At 48.8% G+C, this 19,549-nt stretch overlaps 1 protein-coding gene across 1 annotated transcript in view; it reads right to left on the bottom strand.

Annotated features, from left to right (window-relative positions):
* Positions 1-3,958, bottom strand: part of PPP1R21 (protein phosphatase 1 regulatory subunit 21) — an 84,885-nt gene extending 80,927 nt beyond the window's left edge. Inside the window, exons 1-2 of the mRNA XM_088450726.1 lie at positions 3,637-3,958; positions 509-577 (exon numbers count right to left, since the gene is read on the bottom strand). Of these exons, the coding sequence (XP_088306852.1) occupies positions 509-577; positions 3,637-3,693 (126 nt within the window). The 5' untranslated portion in view covers positions 3,694-3,958. The remainder of the gene's footprint in view (positions 1-508; positions 578-3,636) is intronic.
* Between the last annotated feature and the right edge of the window lie 15,591 nt (positions 3,959-19,549).

The raw sequence follows: 19,549 nt of genomic DNA, 5'->3' as shown, positions 1-19,549 counted from the left end.
GCTGATGAAGCATTAGCTGAACTGTACTCGTCAGTGAAACCTCCGTCAATGCTAACCATAGTATTGGTTTAAATTAGGGATGTGCAGGCTCGGATAGGTTCGAGTTTGCACGTGGAGTTCGGATTTTTCCCTCCAAAAAAACGGAACTCAGAACGAGGCAAAACGTCATCTTACATGGACGAACATCATCATTCCTGGACAAAAGACCAGGAATGATGATGTTCGTCCATGTAAGATGACGTTTTGCCTCGTTCTGAGTTCCGTTTTTTTGGAGGGAAAAATCCGAACTCCACGTGCAAACTCGAACCTATCCGAGCCTGCACATCCCTAGTTTAAATACTGCATTAGCCACACCTGGGTGGAAACCCTTCCTTCCGATATGCTTGGTGTCCATCGTTTTCCAAGGTGCTTCCATGATTTTACCTATCTCCTTTTCCTCTCTTCTTGTTTATCTATGCAATGTCGAGTTTAAAGAACCTTCTTCACACAACCAATAAAGAAAGCCTACCTTCAACGCTGCGGAATTGGCTTGCTCATCAACGACGGCCTTCTTCAGCACCTGGTTCTGTGCCCGCAGCTGAAACAAAAACAGCAGATTTAGAGCAATGCAAAAATTATAAAAAAAAAAACCTCTAGGCAGGGAGGTTAGGTTTAAGCACTAGGGAGAGGGTTAGGGGTTTAGGCGCTATACTTACAGATGGAGCTGCCAGAAGGGATGTAGTCATAATCCCGGAGTATGGGATGCCGACGCTCAGAATGCCGGTGCTGGAATCCTGACACCAGTCAGAATCTCTGTTGCGCCGGCATCCCGACGGTAAGTAGTGGGCTTAGGCACTGGGAGGGGAGGGATAGATTTAGGCAGCATGGGGGGGGGAGGGGGGTTAGGCTTAGGGTGCGGGGAAGTAGAGTAAGGGTTAGGGTACCTACCGACAGGTGTTGGTATTCTAACCCAGTCGGGATTCTGACCACCAGAATCCCGTACCCAACCCCGCTAGACCACGTAAGTCACCACTAGACTACAGGAACATTTTAATCATGTTGACATTTAATCAGTGCCGACATGAATATCAACAACATATACCACACCCTCATAAAAGCATTATATAACCCCCTAAAATAGACTCAGCTCAATATTAAAAGCACAACAATGATATATGTCCTCCCTGTTTTATGAAGTATAAATGTGTACAAGTCTCAAGAACAAAGGCATACCAAAAGAAATAGGACATCCATCATAGAACAAATCTCACAAACTGGCATCTACAAGCAAACATATGCAATAAGTGAGAGTGGGCATTTGCCGATCACAGGTAAAACCATGTACACTTATCGTGCGACCTCCGCAATCAGCATTTTCCAATTGAATAGCGAGGATCGCGGGAGCGCACGTACTGGGAAAAGCCCGTGAAGTGCACGGTAATAAAAACTGTGGTAAAAATCTCCACTTAACGCGGCTGATTGAATCGGCCCAATAAATATCATTTACAATTGGATCCGAGTGTATTTGCATGACATAATTGTGCATTTCACATGCAATCTGTCACATTGACCACAGCCATTCTGTAGTCATTTCAGTCACCAGCAGCTGACACCCGTGGTCCCCTGCGCTACTAAAGGCCTTCGCGTGCTACTACAGAATGAGCATGGAAACGCGCTGTAGCTACTGTAATACTTTGTTAGGTGTCAGTGTTCTTGGATACAATAACCTTAAAAAACACATTACTATACCTACTATAAAGTGCCCACACAACATAGATAAAAATATATTCATCTTACAACCAGATATTTTCACAGAACGCATCTATGTGCTGTATTTATCATTGAACGTATCATTAGATACACCCTACAGATGTCACAATTCAAGTGTGTAGATTCACATCTATTATATAATGCTGTGAGGAGCAATAGAGAGTTTGCAGGGAGGCCACGCCACTTCCCGCACAGCTCTCACTGGCTGCCTGGACACCACAGTCTCTCCTCTCCAACAGCTAATCCCCTCCCCCCTTCAGTGAACCTTCCGCAATCACAATAGGGAGAAATGGGAGGAACAGGAGGAAAAGCATGGGGAGACGGTTAGGTCTAGACTATACAAGCCCGATGGACTTGTGACGTCACACCCATGTGACCCGGCCTGAAAGGGGGAGGGGTGGGGATGTTAACGGGGGACCAAAAGTGTCCGCTCGCCACGCTTTGGGCACGGTGGCTCGCCACAAATATTTATTCCCCCTCTATGCCCTAGTGGATGGTAACGCAGGAGCAGTCCAGCCTCCTGCAGCGGTCACGTGGTGGATACGTCACAGAGGTCCTTTAGCCACATAGGAAATAGCAGCAACCATGGGGAGACTGAAGGAATAGAGAAGAGCATTGGTAAGATGAGAGGGAACAACAGAGGGAGCCGGGAGGACCAGGGGGAAGAACTCGGGAGGAGCCGGGAGGAACAGGAGGATGAACTTGGAGGGGAGGGGAGGACATAAGGAGCATAGTGGAACAGGGGATAGAGGAGAAGAATTTCCACACAATTGCCAGCGACTTGCCAAATGATGGGTCCAAAATACTAGATTGTGTGTACTCAAAAGGGCTTTTTTCACACCCAACGCTGAATCACTCCCATAGTCAGAGCTAGCTGTAGTTACCCAAATATAAAAAAGTGATTTAAATATTTGCACTGCATGCAAGTATGAAATTAAATCCCACAAGCAGAGTCCTCAATACACTATGATTTCACATATGTATTCATCTACACGGTTTGTCCCCGTTTTATGAGATGACTTCTAAAATCAATGTAGGGGATACATTATTCTTTCTAGCATACAAGGTTCAATCTGTAACAAAGCATAATTCTTCTACAAAGTACTCATCACATCCAGTAGAGTTTGGTGATCACAGAGTTAAACCAGACCTCCCAACTTTGTGGGGATCATATTGGGACACACGTAGCTGGGGGCATGGTTATAAGGGGAACATGGCCACAACACAATGCTGGCGTGCCTATTCCTTCAAAAGCATCAGACAGCCCATCAAAAGACATTAACTGGCAGGACACCAGGGGTTGGTGAACACTGCACCCGCTCACCGCCATCTCCCACAACAACGTAATGTGCCAGCTGAGACGGTGGGACAGAGGCTTCGATTCGGGCCCATCTTATCTAAATTGTATGCTTATATTTATACATTCCTTCACAGACCACGCTCCTAATGTGATGCAAGTGACATCCCCCAGCCCCATACACAAGCCACACATTACAGGGGTGACATCCCCCTTCCCCATACACAGGTTACACATTACAGGGGTGGCATCCCCACTCCCCATATCACACATTACAGGGGTGGCATCCCCACTCCCCATATCACACAGTACAGGGGTGGCATCCCCACTCCCCATATCACACAGTACAGGGGTGGCATCCCCACTCCCCATATCACACAGTACAGGGGTGGCATCCCCACTCCCCATATCACACAGTACAGGGGTGGCATCCCCACTCCCCATATCACACAGTACAGGGGTGGCATCCCCACATCACACAGTACAGGGGTGGCATCACCACTCCTCATACATATAGGCATGCCATTGGTACAGTATATATGTAGGAAGGGGCCATGGCCCGGTTTATGGGTACTGCCAGCCCTCCTCACCTTGGAGTACTCCTGTGCCAGCTTCTGGTACTTGCCCTGCAGCTCCCCGCTGGCCATTCTCTGCCCGTATACTGAATGGACGGTCAGGAGAACTCTCCAGAGCAGGCGATGATGGCGGCGCCGGTTACTGGGTCGGGTATGGAGGAGGGCCCGGCTTCCGCCTGTACCATCCCTCCCAGCGCTGCCGGTACAGGTCGGGAGCCGGCGGGTGAGAGATGGGCACCGGGTGTACCGGAAGCCGCCTGGTAAACACGGCCAACGCCAGTCAACAGCAACCAATCGCCGGGCTCGGTATCACTCATCAATGGCAACACAGCTCTCAGCTGCAGCTTACACGGCGATTGATGAGAGGAGAGCTGTAATTGGCTGCGACGTCCGGGATGCCCACACTCATCATGGAGTCTGTGTTGGCAATGGGCTGAGGGAGAGTGACATGCTGGTGTACATGGAGCATCATCTCTGTTCTGTCACATACTGTATACATTTGTATTACTCATGTGATTGCATAGTGAGAGCCCTCCTAGTTCTGTATATTCATTTCTCACATTCTTTTGTTCATAATTCTTCACATCTTAATATGATGATTAACATGAGTTGATGTATCATCATATTAAATAGGCTCCTACCCAGTCACAGGAATATCCTGGGGGTAGTTTTAAAATGTTAGAAACTATGGGCCTGATTCAGACCCACTCGCGAGCGGCTGTACGCTCGCAAGTGGGTCGATGGTCTGCACTGAGCATGCGCACGACGGAGGGAGCTCCGTCGTGCGCATGCGCCAGACACGACGAGCGAAGGACTTTCCTTCGCTCGTTGTGTCCGATCAAAGGGGGCGTGCTGTCAATGTTGATTGACAGCACGCCCCCTTTGGTGGGCGTGCCGGGGGCGTGCCTCCCTGACGGGGGCGTTCCAACGGGAACGCCTCCCGTCAGAAGCCGGCCCACTGACATCACTAGTGATGTCAGTGGGAGTGATTTTGGCTCTGATAGAGCCAAAATCACTCCGGAGCTTGCGGTTGAAAACCTCAACCGCAGGCTCCGGCTCGCAATTTCGATGGTCACGACCATCGCGACCATCAAAATGCACGCTCGTATAGCCTGTGGGTGGTGACCCACAGCTATACGAGCGTCCAGGAGGACGCTCCATGAAAAAGGAGCCCGGCCCTCATGCAGAGCGTGCGCTCTGCTCAGAGCGTACGGCTCTGAATGAGGGCCTATGTTTTATCCAGGCCCCCATATTTATTACATGAAGTCTGCTTGGGCTGCTCTCTCTGTCTAATAGATGTCCGAAATGGGTTTGGTATGAAATACCGGCAGTGGGGATGCCTACTGTCAAAATGCTGACAGCGGCATCCCGATGCTCGGTATCTCAACAAGACGGGGAAGTATACTAACCCCCCTTCTCCCCCTAGCCATACCTCCCAACTGTCCCGAATCCAGCGGGACAGTCCCGTTTTTCTGGGACTGTACCGCTGTCCCACCAGCGGGCCGCAGTGTCCCGCGGTGGGGGGGAAGTTGGGGAGAGCACAGGTGTGCAGGAGGAGAACATCTGTTCTCATGTGTAAGGACTGCCTGGGGCTGCCCAGCGGCTTCCCCCCAAAGTCACGAAACCCGGGAAATACGCGAGGCTCCGCTGCGACCTGTCCCGCCTGGAGGTCTGGAATTGTTGGGAAGTATGCCCTAAGCCTCCCTTTTTGCATCCTAACCCTCCCCATTAGTGCCTAAACCAAAGCATCTCCCCTTAGTGCCCAACCCTAACCCCCCCTCACCCCTGTGGCTAACAGCTAAGCCGCCCCGGTGTACCTGTAACCGGAATGGCGGCTGTCAAGATTCAGCCGTCGGGATTTCGATGCCTATCTTTAGTCCCGGGTTTGGATTTCGATGGCCGGCATACTCTCTACATCCCGTGCCAAATAAGGCAGGGATGGCCACTGACCATCAATTGTTTGTAACCATCAATGGTTTCTTCCTGATGGCAAATAGTTTTTATAGTTATTCAGTTTATTTCAATGGCAAAGTCCCTTTGCTTGTAAGCACTGCTCTAGTGCTACCGCAGTTCAATTACTTTGCGTATTTGCAGACCCAAACCATCGATAGTCTCGCCCCACCTTTCCTGTGATTGGTAATGGCTAAATGGTTAAATATAAAATAATTCTGACCCCCAACTTTAAAAACACCTTCCTTCAAGCCACCTCTCTCTTTGGTTGATATTTCTGAGAGAAAAAGTAGTAGGAGAATGCAAGGCTGTTTCTTTGTAAGGGGGAGATGTAACAAGCCTTGGAGAGAGATAACGTGGAGAAGTTCCCAAAGCGACCAATCAGCTTCTAACTGACATTTTACAGGCTATGGTAGGAAAATGACAGAAGCCGATTGGTTGCTATGAGCAACTTCTTCACTTTATCTCTCTCCAAGATTTGTAAATCTCCCCCTAAGGAAAATATACAGCCTGCATTACTACTGGGAGTTTTTGCCTGTTTGAAGGATATTTTGGTGATGTTTCAAAAGGCAGTCAGTAACTTAAGATCTGCGCCCTGAGCTACGGCCAAGGTTTCTGTTGTAAGGATTTGCCATGCCAATTTTGCTCTAGATTGATCCAGGTTATAAAAGAAGTTGTGTGGTCCCATGTGTCATGCCAAGACCTTCCTGGGCATGTGGGTATGAAAGCGTAGTCAAAACAAAACCACCTGGTCTGTCTAGAACGGATGAAAGCCCCCCAAAATCTCACACTCTGTACTCACTGTGAAGCTTCTCTCCTTTATCGGTCAAACATAACCCCATCTATTGATAGCGTTATGTGGCACATATGGACCAGTATAACGTAGTTATAGGATCGGGCTTACCACCTATAGCTGTAACCTGGGACAGCATTACCTTTAAGGAGCTCCAGGGACACAGTGACGCTCTCCGGCTGCAGCTGGCGGACGTTGGAATTCTGGTACACTACATATTCTTCTGGCTCAGCACATCCAGCAATGCGATAAACCGCCACCTGCCATTCAGGTTCACTCATTGCACCAACAGGTGAACATGTCTGCTTCATCTTCCATGGTGCATCTTCCTCTAGGTTCTTTCTCTGTGACCGGCATCTCTCTGCTGCTGGTAGCCTAGGGTCTACTCTAGCTACTCTCCTCAAATCCTACTAAACATGGCCTCTGAAGCTGTGGATACGCCATTGGGAACGCAGTAGCATTCCCAGACACGCCCATGACACTCCCCGCACCCCCGGAAGAGTATCCGGATCTCCTGCATCCCGCCCATTTCCTAGGGAAGTGGGCAGGATGGGAAGGTAAATGCCGTGAATTGTTGGTTCGTACAGAGGGGACAGGGCAAAATGACGTGAAACCACTTCATTTAGCCATGCCCCCTCCTTGTGCTCCAGCGATTTGCGACAGTTCGCCATGAAGGGGGCGGGGCCTAATGACAGAAACCCGGCCCCACCCCCCAAAGTGGCCAGCGGTGTCTGCTCTCCGGGCATCTCCCGAGTAGCAGATAAGCAGTCAGTAAGTATGTGACACTCCCATCAGTGGCATCACAAGGTGGGTGCAAGCCGCACCCGGATGTTACCTGTCAAGGGCTGACACCAAAGTGCCTACTCCCTCTCAGTGACAGGAGCCGGGTGCTACACTGTAGCATTACGTGCAGCGCTCTGCTTCTGAAACAGTGAGGGAGCCGGCACTGTGAACTTACTGGTCCTACAGGTCCCCAGGGGCAGTCTACATTTCCTGGACCCCCGCAGTGACTTAAGCGGGGGTTCGTGCCGCAAGACCACGCCCCTCCACCACGATGCCATGCCCCTCCCGAGAGGCCATACCCTTTTTTCCCAGCTCCACCGCGCACACTACTGGCTACCCAGGAGGAGACCGCAACGAGTGTCCCACAGGTAAGTGACGCCAGTCACTCCCATAACACGCCCATGAAACGGCTCCTTTTTGCCATCACTTTAGGTTCCCTTCTAGTCTCTACCCTGAAATGCCCAGGGATTGAAACCCCTTCACAAGTGTTAGTGATCCCCTACGCAATTGCAAATGACATTGGATACTTGGGTTTTGTGCGTGCGCAGTAAGGGTATTCCGGACTTTTCGCGCATGTGCAGAAGCAAAAAAAAAATCGTTCGACTGTGTACAACATTGACATTCCGTCCAGCTCTCAATCAGGCCCACAGTTAACATTTATTAAATATACCCTTAGTCCAAGAGCTGATTCATTATGGATATATTTAGCTACTCCCAGATTTATCCCAAAAAGTAATCCTAAAATGACTTAACCCTGAGAAATAGTGATAACAAATAGACAGACACAAATATAAATGCAAAAAATGTTTCTTATAAATACAGAAACATGTGAACCACAATAACATATACCTTTACGTATTCTGCTTGGGGAAACTCTGGAAGTTTTCTGTAGCAGACTGATACCCCAAAACGGACAATCTATTGTATAATCGTACTAAGGGGGTGATTTAGGGGTGGACGGAATTGCAAAGGCAGGCAGGCAGCTTTGCAGTTCCGTCCTTGCAAAGCGGGAGGTTTTTGATACACTCTGCTGCATTTGCGATCCCAGCAGGCTGGGATCACCATCGCGACCATCGGTGGCAATGGTGGACAGCGCCGAGCCACCAGCCAGCTGCGGAAGCCTCAGCTTACTCAGGCTGGCCGGCTTGCGAGGCCAGGAACTGAGTTTGTCGATGCAGGCCTGGCCTTGCCACTCACGAAAAAAAATGGGGAATGCCAGACGACCTCGCCTCCTAAATGCCTCTGCTTGTCAATCAGGCAGAGGCATCAAAGGGGCTGCGTGCAATAATCATGAATCTGCGTTCAGTATTGCACTTGCGAATGCTGAATCGGCCCCTAAATGAGCAGTCGAGGTAAACAGCACAAGCACGCCCCCTGCTGACAGCTCCCTGCAACTAACCTCGGCCCAGCTACTGCAGGGCGCATCCCTGACACTTCCTGTCAGTCTGGGGGATGCATGCACATTTTGAAAATCCCAGGAGCTCAGCTGGGAACTGCTTATATGGAAGACCTTACTGCAGACAAAGGGACAGGGCAGCGGGAGGAACAAGATGTCAATCAGATTGCTACCTCGGCCTGGTCTCACTTGTCTCCAAGAGTAGCAGGGGTGTATTATGAGAGGAGGGGGCTTGTGTGCAGTCTCCGCCTGGTCCCCTTCAACTCCAGCCGGTGCTAAAAGTGGGGAAAATGTCCATTTCACTTTTTTCATGTGATTTGTGCAGCATGGGTGCAGGATGTGTGGTGTGGGCCTTCCTGGTCCCAGGAGCCCTTTGCATCGCAGACCCTGTGCCCATTATAGATACACCACTGGTCAGTAGGTAAGAGTGGGAGGACCAATCATAACGGGGGTGAACAAAGGGGAGAGCTGCAGACAGCATAGAGTAGGGAATGACTGAGGGGTTGGGCCAGTTCACTGCACCACAAGGCAGGCCATGATCTCTGGCACCAAAGCACAAGCGCACTGTTGGGGCTGAAGGAGAATACAGGAAAGACCTGAGTTTTTACCACAGGGCTAATGAGAGAGAGAATAAGAATCAGGCCGGGCCCCCCAAAAATCCGTCCCTGGAGAACCTACTGCGCTGTCTGTGGCGTCACCTGTCGCTACTAGCACCAGCCGGGGAGAGAGGGGTCGAGGACAAACATACAGGCAGTGAGTGTAGTTGTAGCAGCACGTCCGAGGCCCTGCCCCTGGGGGAGGAGGAGGCGTAGTTGAAAGCCTGGGCCAGACCTAATGTTAGGCAGGAAGGGGATGCAGCCAGTGGTGAATGGGTCGCCATGGTGAGGAGGGCGTCACTGTGCTTGCAGTCTGTGAAAGTGACACTCTCACTTACTTTGTCCCCCGCTGTGCCACTGTTAAGGAGGCAGGACCACTGTGGCTACTCGAAGAGCCATGCAGGTCTGCGGTATGCCGGACAGGTAAGTTTGCTGGAGCTGGCAGCGTGGGGAGAAAGGCGCTAAACTGTGAGGGGAGGGGGGGTCTATGCTAAGAGGGTCTGTGCTGTGAGGGAAGAGGGATCTATGCTGAGAGGGGTGTTTGTGCTGTGAAGGGATGGGTCTGTGCTTTGGGGGAGGGGGCTCTGTGCTGTGAGGGGAGGGAGTCTGTGAGGGGAGGGTTAGTTCTAAAAGGAAGTGGGCTTCAGGATCTGTGACCCGCGACAACAGAGGGAGGAGCAAGGTTCAGAACATGGGGCCCAGAGTGTAACCTCGCATGCTCGCTTCGCCCACCACAGGTTACTATTCCCACTCTATGTCCACATGGATAGTAAAAGTAGAATGAAAATCTAGTGCTATGGATTGTTTGAAGGAGGGTATCTTGCCTAGGGCCCCTGAGGTCTAAATCCGGCTCTGATAAGAATATATAAATGAATGGGGGAAGAATAGGGAAAGAGGGGAGGAGTAGGTGGAGAGATAGGAAGTTGGTGGAAGAGGAAAGTCAGAAGCAATAGCTAGCGACCTGGTGAATTATGGGTCCAAAATACTAGTTTCATAAATCATTTCACTACTTTTTAAACATCTTTCTTTATATGGCAACCCTGAAAGCTGTGCTGGTACGTTTTCCTATTGTCCAAGAATTGTTCTTGGAATAGATTAAAATATACCCTAATTCCCTTTTGGAACATAGCAGACGCGTCATTACACTGGGTCTGATTCAGATATGGACGCTAATGCACAGCCACTGTAACTTTGTATACAGCAGATGTACTATAATATGCTAGTGCCGTAGGAGGCATCTAGTGTAAAAAGATGCTTACTGTCGGCATCGCAGAGCAACGCAACATCATATCACTCTGTGTGAAAATCGGTCATCGGCGTAACCTTCAGTTCAGAAAAGGCGCAGGCACTGGCTATGGCGCGCCTCAAAAACGGGGTCGACACGCCACAGTGTTTGAGAATGCTGTCTGTTGCCACCCAGTCCCCACCCTGAAACAGCTGCAGCATGTCAATCCTGCTGCTTAGGGGGTAATGCGAGTGATCTCGCAGGAGATCTGCACATGTGTAGTGTGGCATCTGCGTATGCACAGGTCTCACACCATCAGAGATGTACGCAAACCATCGGGTTTGTGTACATCTCTGAATAAAGCCCACTAAACATCTTTTAATTTTGTGCACATATACATAGGAAACATAATTATGAGGAGAATATACTGAACTTGGATTGACCCAAATATTTAAGAATCCTTGATACCCATAACTGGCGCTCCTGTTATATCAGGGCATCTCTGAAAAATAATTAAGGTAAAGTGACAGAAATAAATCAACCTGAAGTATATTTGCAGGAAATCATGTTAACTAAAGCAAATTCAGGTATTAGATTAGATTATTAAAATAATATCTTAATTATCCTGATTAGGTCATATTTATCACACCCACTGAGAGGACAGTGGTCTTAGGGCCTGATTCAGACCCGGTCGCAAGTGCTGAGTGCTCGCAACCGGGTCGATAGTGGCCCAGAGCGCATGCGCACGACGGAGCCGGCTCCGTCTTGTGCATGCACAAGACCCGGATAGTGACGGGTAATCCGTCGCTCCTGGTCTCGTACCAAAGGGGGCGTGCTGTCGATGTTGAGTGACAGCAAGCTCCCTTTGGTGGGCGGGCTGGGGGAGTGGCTGCCCAAAACGGAGGTGTTCCCATGTGAACGCCTCCGTTTGGGGGCGGCCCCACGAGTGCCCGAGTGATGTCAGTGGGAGAGAGTTCGGCTCTGCTAGAGCCGAAATCTCTCTGGGGCTTGTGGAAACGAGACCCTACCACAAGGGTCTCGTCGCAAGCCCGACCATCTTCCTGACCGCTCGCTATAGCTGTGAGTGGTCACCCACAGCTATGCGAGCGGCCAAGAGGCCGTTCTAAAAAAAAAAATAGCCCGGCCCTGATTCAGAGCGAGCGCTCTGTCAGAGCGTCCGGCTCTGAATCAGGGACTTAGGCCCTGATTCAGAGCCGGACGCAAGTGGCTGCTCGTTCGCTCCGAGCGATGTTTGCCCAACTGCGCATGCGTACGGATCGTAATACGCATGCGTGAACCACTCAGTGTGGCCGAAATTCATGTGCTCGCAAAATAGCGAATGCCTGATAATTTGAGTGACAGAAAGAGGCGTATGTGGGTGGTAACAGGGGAAGGTGCTTGAAAACGGGGAGTGGAGATCCGATCGCAGGCGTGCTTAAAGGTCAAAACGGGCGTTTTATGGGTGTGCATATTTAAAACAGCAGCGTCATTGACCACGTCACTGGGTTCTTTTATAGCCAGAACTGCTCGCAAAATTGTGGTAGCAAAAACCAACCACAAGAATAGCGAGCAGTTCATACCCTGGTCGATGTACTCGATTAATCTAATAAATAGCGGACATGACGTAGGATGCGAGCGGCCAGGGGGCGTATTTTTCCAAAAAATTAACGCAAGTTTTGTTCGCTCGTTCAGACCTAGAGGCGTGAACAGACCGCAAAGAGCGAACGGTTCATTTGAATAGCCACCCCTTGTTTTAGAACGAACGACCGCAAATAGCGAGTGGCTCTGAATGAGGGCCTTAGTTTGCTCCTGAGCATATCAGGGGAACCCAAAAATTTAAGAAGCTAGGTTGCTATCCCAAATATAAAACGAGTTACCTGGAGGATACATTTCTATAATTATTTAATACTATTAGAATACTATTGATTCTTGTAAGGGAGTCTTGTCTTAATTAAATATGACCTTAGGTGAGATGAACCAAGGGGAGGGATGTATGAAAGGGCATTATGGGGTTTAGTGGCATAAGCACACGTTATGTGAGGCAGCACTAGGCTAATGCGCTATGGGGTCTGGCAGGGTTCGTCGGAGGGGGAAGATTTCGATCCCCCACTCCGGCAGACGAGTTGCTGACACATCTTGTCGGTACTGCTTCGGGCTCGGTAAAAAGGCGAAGCGGGAAGAGCTATAGCGGCACAATCCATGCCACTATGATACATCTAACCCCTAGATCTTTTTTATTTCCTTTTTGCCACAGAGTGAGATGATGAAGAGAGAAGGGAGGGGAGTGTAAGTGAGTACTGTGCCTAGCACCAGCCTATACTGTAAATTATGTTCTACAACAAGAGAAATTCTTGCAGGTTATTTTGTCTAAACATGATCTACTAGACCCGAGAGATTGGACTACTGTAACCTCCTCCTATCTGGCCTCTCTGACTCCCACCGCTCCTCCAATCTGTCCTCAGTGCTGCTGCCTGGCTCATCTTCCTCTCCAAAATGTTCTACATCTGCCTCCCTTCTCCAACAAGCCCTACGCTGGCTCCCCTTCCCCTTCAGAACCCAATTCAAACTTCTCAGACTCACTTACAAAGCCCTCACCCAATCCTCGTCCTGTTGCTTATTTAAGTCTTATGATCGCTAATGCAGCAATGTTTATAAACCATGTCCTTGTCCTGCATTGTTTTGTACTGTTAATAACTCATTTGTTTATGTAAGGCACTCTGGTACCCTTGTGGCGCCATATAAATAAAGGATAATAATAATAATTCAAGAGAGCCACCACTAAATGCTCTCATGCTCCATGTAATAAATACCAAGATCCACTAGAGGGAGCATTACACCATGATAACAATCCACTTGATGTAAAAGTATTTATAGTTTATTCTTAGGACTTAGGGGCCTATTTATAAAATAATATTTGTAGGATATTCCACCAAAAACAGCTATTTTCAGGGGATAGCTATAAATATTAAGGGTCCCCTGAATGTATGAAGGAAGGGCCGCAGCGGTGGTCCTTCCATATTCGACAGCAGCTGCAGCCCCCACAGCTGTCATATTTTCCAAGCTCCAGAATGTGATGCATTCAGGAGTTTGGCCCTGATAAGATCTCCAAATGGCGTTACCCTACAGTAGCCTATGGGCTACTATTTCCCAAAAATTACCAGGAGAGGGTTCCTCCAGGAAACCCCCACGGAATTGCCCGCTCCCCATGCGTGGTCAGCCCTGGCTCCCTATATAGAAGGGAAATTATCTCCATTGCGATCATTTCCCTTCTATACATATCGCAAGGTCAGGCTTCTTTCGGAAACCCTGTTCCGCGTATTATTTTGAGTACATTCGGAAGAAAGTGAATTTATTATTGCTGGGAATAGCAGTGATAAGAAATTCTAGTTATCGGGACTGATACCCGATGGTTATTAAATATATCCCTTAATCCCAAAAATAGCTCAGAAACTGCAGATTTGTTTTTATGATTGAAATAGATCAAGAACATCAATTTACAATGTATCCAACACAATTTTAATAAAAAGAAAAAAAAAATAATGAACTTGAACTTTCAAACTTATATAGAACTTATTTACCAGTAATCTTTGGCTTAATGCTGACACTCGATCAGATTCTCAGCCAGCTCAAATCTAAATTGTAGGTGGTTTTTTGGATAAACCCATTTTTTTTAATATAAATGAACTCTTTCCAAATTGTTTGGTCCAATTGACCAATATTTTGATGTAAAATGTCTTGCCCCTTTTTTTTCGGTTTACAGGATAGTTTGTAATGTGTTGTTTTGCATGATCCACCCCATTTGTTGTTAAGTTATGATTAACTACAGCCCATGGCTTGACTATGTTTGTGTCTTCCACAAGGTTTGTGGATTGTAGACAAGAAACAGACGTGTTTTTTATCTTTACACTTAATAAAACACACCTTTATTTCTTTAGCACATCAGTGGTTTCTTTCCGGCTCATCCTCAGGGTCCCATAGGACCTGGCGACGTCAAATGTGATGCGACCACAGCCAGCTGAACAACCGCAACCCCCCTGCTCTGTGCCCCAGCTGTAGAAGAGCCACAGAGAGGAGGGAATCGGTATGTAATGCCGGTGGCTGTATAGCCGCTGGATCAAATACCGACAGCAGCAGCCCGGCGGGTTGAAATCCCAACAGCTGAAGGTAAGTACCATAACCCTCCCATCTCCCCCCCTAACCCTCCCTTAGGGGTGCCTAACCCTAACCTACCCCCTAGTGCACAAACCTAAGCTCCCCTTCCGTTAGTGCCTAAACCTAACCCCCCAATCATCTCCCCGCACCCTAACCCCCTTAGTGGTGCCTAAGAGTAACCCCCCCCCTTCCCCTACTCTAACCCTCCCGGGGGTGTGCCTAACCCTAAATCCCCCCGGGGGTCCCTAAACCTACCCCCCCCCGCGGCTAAACGCTAAGACTCCCGGCATACCTTTGTTCGGTATGCCGGGTGTCGGGATTCCGTAGTGGGGCTAATGATAGGCGTCGGGATTTCAACGCCTATCTTTAGTCCCATATCGGTATCCTGACTGCATCCCGAGACGAGGGCCTTCCAAATCACAGAGCGATCTCCGAATCTCTAGAACGCCGACATCATTGCGGCATCCCAAGACTGCCGACATGTTACCACTAACATCACTGCTAGAATCGCGCCCCAGAATGCCGTGAGAACTGTGAACGGCACTCTGGAGGGTATTCGCCGGGGATCATGGTGCGAGGTGGGGAACTTGTGGCCTGATTCAGACACGGACGCTAAGCCGCGAATGCACGCTATGGCGATAGTAGCAGGTTTGCGCATGCATCAATATGCGCATGTCACTCACTGAGCTCGGGAGTTGTGCGCTCGCAGTACACAGACTGGACGCTAATTTGAGTGACAGATAGTGCCGTTTGTAGGTGGCGAACGCAGGTGTGTCTGGGCGTCTAAACGGTGTTTTATGGGTGTGCATAATTAGCACAGAAGCATCATTGTACACGTCACTTGGTACTTGGCATTTTAGACAGCAGTGATCGCAGTGCTTGCGGTGGGGTAGGGTCTACCTCAAGCGCTGCGTGCAGATCCGATGGCTCTCGATGTAACCGATTAATCACACACTGTCTGGAGATGAAGTGTGCTAAGAAAGAAAGGTGGGCATTTTTATATTATTTTTATAGATTGCATGCCAAGACATAGTGGCGTGCTTATGCCTTGCCGTGCGATCGCCTGCCATGCCGTCACTTTGCCGAATTTGTATATGCTGGGAGGGAGCGTACGCATCTGGCGAGCGGGTCTGAATGAGCTCCAGAGCGCGCTCACTGCATATTTATTATTCATTTCCCCAGTATAATTTGTTAGAAGAACGAGAGGTAGTTTGTACAAAGTAGTGACTAGTCAGTATAGTTTTTGTTTTTGGGCAAAGCACCACACCCCGTTAAGCTGAGTGCACATTTAACAATGTATACCCAGCCGACCTATCGTGCGAAGGGACCCTGCCGCGGGTCCCCGCATCGGCAAGTGCATACACACTTGCCAATGTCGGGAGCGACAGCGCGGAAGTGGGGGCGGGGCCATGCTGCATTCGGCACAGGTCCAACGGGCAAAGTCGCTGACGATGCGCAGGAGCACGCAACGTCAATGACATTGAGGGTACACACTAGACTATGTGCTCGATATGTCGTCGGAAGACATATCATCTAGTGTGTACCCGGCATTACTCTGATCCCCACAAAAAAACAGTAATGTTAACAAACTGTATTTACTAAGAGAAGCTCAATGTTTGGAACTCACAGGTAACTTTCCTTTATCTACTCTTGCATGGTACAAACTGAAAATCTAAATAAACTTCAGAAGTTCCTGGAGGAGGGCTGCTCCCTCCACCGTCCCCACACAGTGTGCAATAATATCATTCAGTCTGAGGACTGCACTGGAATTGTAATGCTGCTATGGTTCCCAAGATCTTTGTTACAAGTTTTTGTTTTTATACAAAGATTTTGTTGTTGATTGTCCCAGTACTATGCCCCCATTCAAGTGGTACCAGCACTGTTTTGCCAAATGCCGATGCCAGCATTATTCATCCAAAGTCAGTGATGCCACCATGAGCAAAATGACATTTACAAAATGGTGTTGAGCATGTTTCCTAACAGGGCTGGATTAAGGCTTGAGGGGGCCCCAGAGCAACTAACTTGAGGGGGCCCCTACAAATAGAATTGTCAAAATGCCATACTGACGATGATATTAAAAAGGCTAATGTGTAAATACTCCCAGTACCGCAAATATGTGTCCTCAGTTCACATTATGCCACACAGAGCCCCCAGTTCACATTATGCATCCCCTCTTCTACTCACCTTCCGGTGGTCTTTAATCTTAGAACCACAGGCTGCAGCAGGGGCTTGGAAGAATCGCCTGCTACGCCATGGCCAGACTACTAGGGCAACATGAAACCTTCTTGTTCCTCCTTCTTGCTCCTGCCACCTTGTTGGTAATTCGGCACTGTTCCCTAATATAATAGCAGCATATTAATTGAATTAGTGATTGCAGCGAGTGAAACATACCAAATTAAATCATTGATTTAAAAACTGTAATTTATACTTTTCTTCCTCCAAAGACCAACCTGAACGTGCCAATGCACTGTGTCTATGACTATATGTTGTTGGACATATTAGGAATAGATTGGGTTTCTTCTGCAGTAGGTCACTACATGCTGTTTGGCCCACTTATGCAGCTTTACTTCAACATTTAGAAAATATGTAATCTGCCGAGATGCATACCAACTTGCAATGCATAAGTGGCTCAGAGATGGTCTCACTCACAGCTCATGTACTGTAACTAGAACTTTTTGAAAGTCGAAAATTTTTGGAGAGCCCTTTTGAATTTCTGGAGAGCACTTTTACATTTCTCAGCTCATGATGCAGAGTTCAAAGGAAATGTCTTGCAGAAAGGGAGGGTGACGCTCGTTTTTTCAGCTGTCCCTCAATCGAAACGAAACAGTATGTGCTCATAACTTGCCCTTCATCTCGCACACTAGGCGAACCCAAAAAGATGGAGATTTAAAAATAAACAAAGACATGTTAAAACACTTGAAAGTGTTTGCTAAGTTGAAGTGGCCTTGCAATCCAGATATTTGCTTTGGAGACCTTTGAAACAAATATCTTTGTGCTTCTTTAAAGTTTCTGAAGCACAGGGAGCAGAAGGCGGCTTTTGGGAAGGTCAGTGACTCACTAAACAAAGATAACATAATACCTGTAAGATTCAAACTGCTAGCAGACTGTAACAATACTCCCTGCAGAATGTGAGTGGTCTTTCAACACAATGAGTGTAAAGGGGCCTATCCATTTATAGACTTGGAAGGTCTGAACGACTAGCGTTCAGACATTCAAGTCGCCAGGTGCTGAGCGGCACTGAAAGACGTTCACTGAACGTCTTTTCAGTGCTGCCGCTGCTGCACGTCCAGCTTCCTATCTCCTAACATGCCGAACCTGACGACTGTCGTCAGGTTGATTGGCATGTTGGAGAGATAGTCGGGGTCGGCAAGGACCCAGCGTGCATGCGCATCGCTGGACCTTGCCGGCTATCCACTAGCAGACTTTCTGCACTTTCCCACCAAAACCTCCTGTTTTTGGTCACATCGTGCAGAAAGTCTGCTAATGGATAGGCCCCTTTACGCTAACAAATATCAGAGATTCATTGTCCCTGGAAATTACATTTAAATTGAAATTTAAAAATGTTGTTTGTACCAAGCATCTCAAGCCAGAAAAAGTCAACAGGCACCAAAGCTATCCTTGTCATTCTATACAGTGTGTGTGTGTATATATATTTATTTATTCAACTCGTTCATATACGTATAATCAATAGTATAGCCCTGGTACAGATTATTTTTCCACATAGTCCCCAATACTTGTCTAAGCATTTGTTCCAACAGTTCACCGAGGCATATATTCCAGCATATAAGAAATCAGTGTCGAGCACCTGAAGCCAGGACATGACGGCTGCTGAACTTCACCGTCGGTTGCGAATCACCTTCCACCCAAGTGCTTCTTCAATGGTCCAAAGAGATGGAAATCACTCAGTGCAAGATCAGGGCTGTAGGGAGGATGGCCCAGTACCTCCCAATGGACACACGCGTGTGTTTGGCTGAGAGTGCCCTGGTTTTATCGTGCAGCAATATGATGCCTCTTTGCAGCAACCCGGGTCATTTTCGATGAATTGCCCTCAGCAACTGGCTCAGTGTGTCACAATAGCGGAGAGCATTCACATTATCTCCCTTGGTGGTCCCAAAGTATGGTCGCCATGACCTTCTTTGCTGATGGAGTTTCCATGTCATGAATGCTTGTTTCGTCTCTGGTGTCCAGGGCCGGCAAAAGAAATCTCAGGGCCCGGTACACTGATGTCTCTGGGGGTCCCACCTTCTCACCAAGACCCCCGATCCCGCACATCCCTCCCCTGCATGTGTGATATGTGAAGCATGATATGTTAACTGAAAGATATGCCAGCCTGTAAATAAAGTAAAAATACACTATTGCCATCTCTTGCAAGGTCTTCTTGGTGACAGTGCTCTCAGGGGTAGGAAGGACATTGTCTGCAGCCAGCCATCCTCAGTCCCTCATCACCTTCCTCATATTCAGTCTCTCATCACCATCCTCAGCCCAGAAGCCCCCATCACCTTCTGTCCCAGCCCCCATCACCTTACTTTGCCCCAGCCCCCTTCACATTTCTCTGCCACGAGCCCCCATCTCCTTCCTCTACCCCCAGCCCCTAACACTGTCCTGTGCCCCCAGCCCCTATCACAATCCTCTGCCCCAAGCCCCTAACACCTTCCTGTTCCCCCAGCCCCTATAAGCTTCCCCCTTCACCTTCTTCTGTACCAAGCACCTATTATCTTCCTCTGCCCCCAGCCCCTATTCCTCTATCATCGCCTAAACTCCTCAAGGTTGTTGCTAGAACCAAGTCCTCTCACCGGTGCAGTGGCGCAGCCTGCCTGATGGGCAGGGAAGAAGTGCGGCGATGAGACCTATGACGTTACGCCACCGCGTTGCTCACTGAAAGGTCATCTCCTCCCCACACCGCAGCTGAGCCACCTGGAAGAGCCCAGCACTGCCCGGGCCAGGCTACAAGGGAGGCACAGGATGGGCAGTGGCTATGGGTCCCCGCTTTGTGCCCGTCCGGTCCTCGGGGCCCCTCTGAACCTCAGGGCCCG

This window comes from Taudactylus pleione, unplaced genomic scaffold, assembly GCF_031769625.1.
Source record: "Taudactylus pleione unplaced genomic scaffold, aTauple2 ptg000522l, whole genome shotgun sequence".
Taxonomy (NCBI): Eukaryota; Metazoa; Chordata; class Amphibia; order Anura; family Myobatrachidae; genus Taudactylus; species Taudactylus pleione.
Note: the sequence above shows the minus strand (reverse complement) of the source record. Positions and strands in the feature narration are given on the sequence as shown.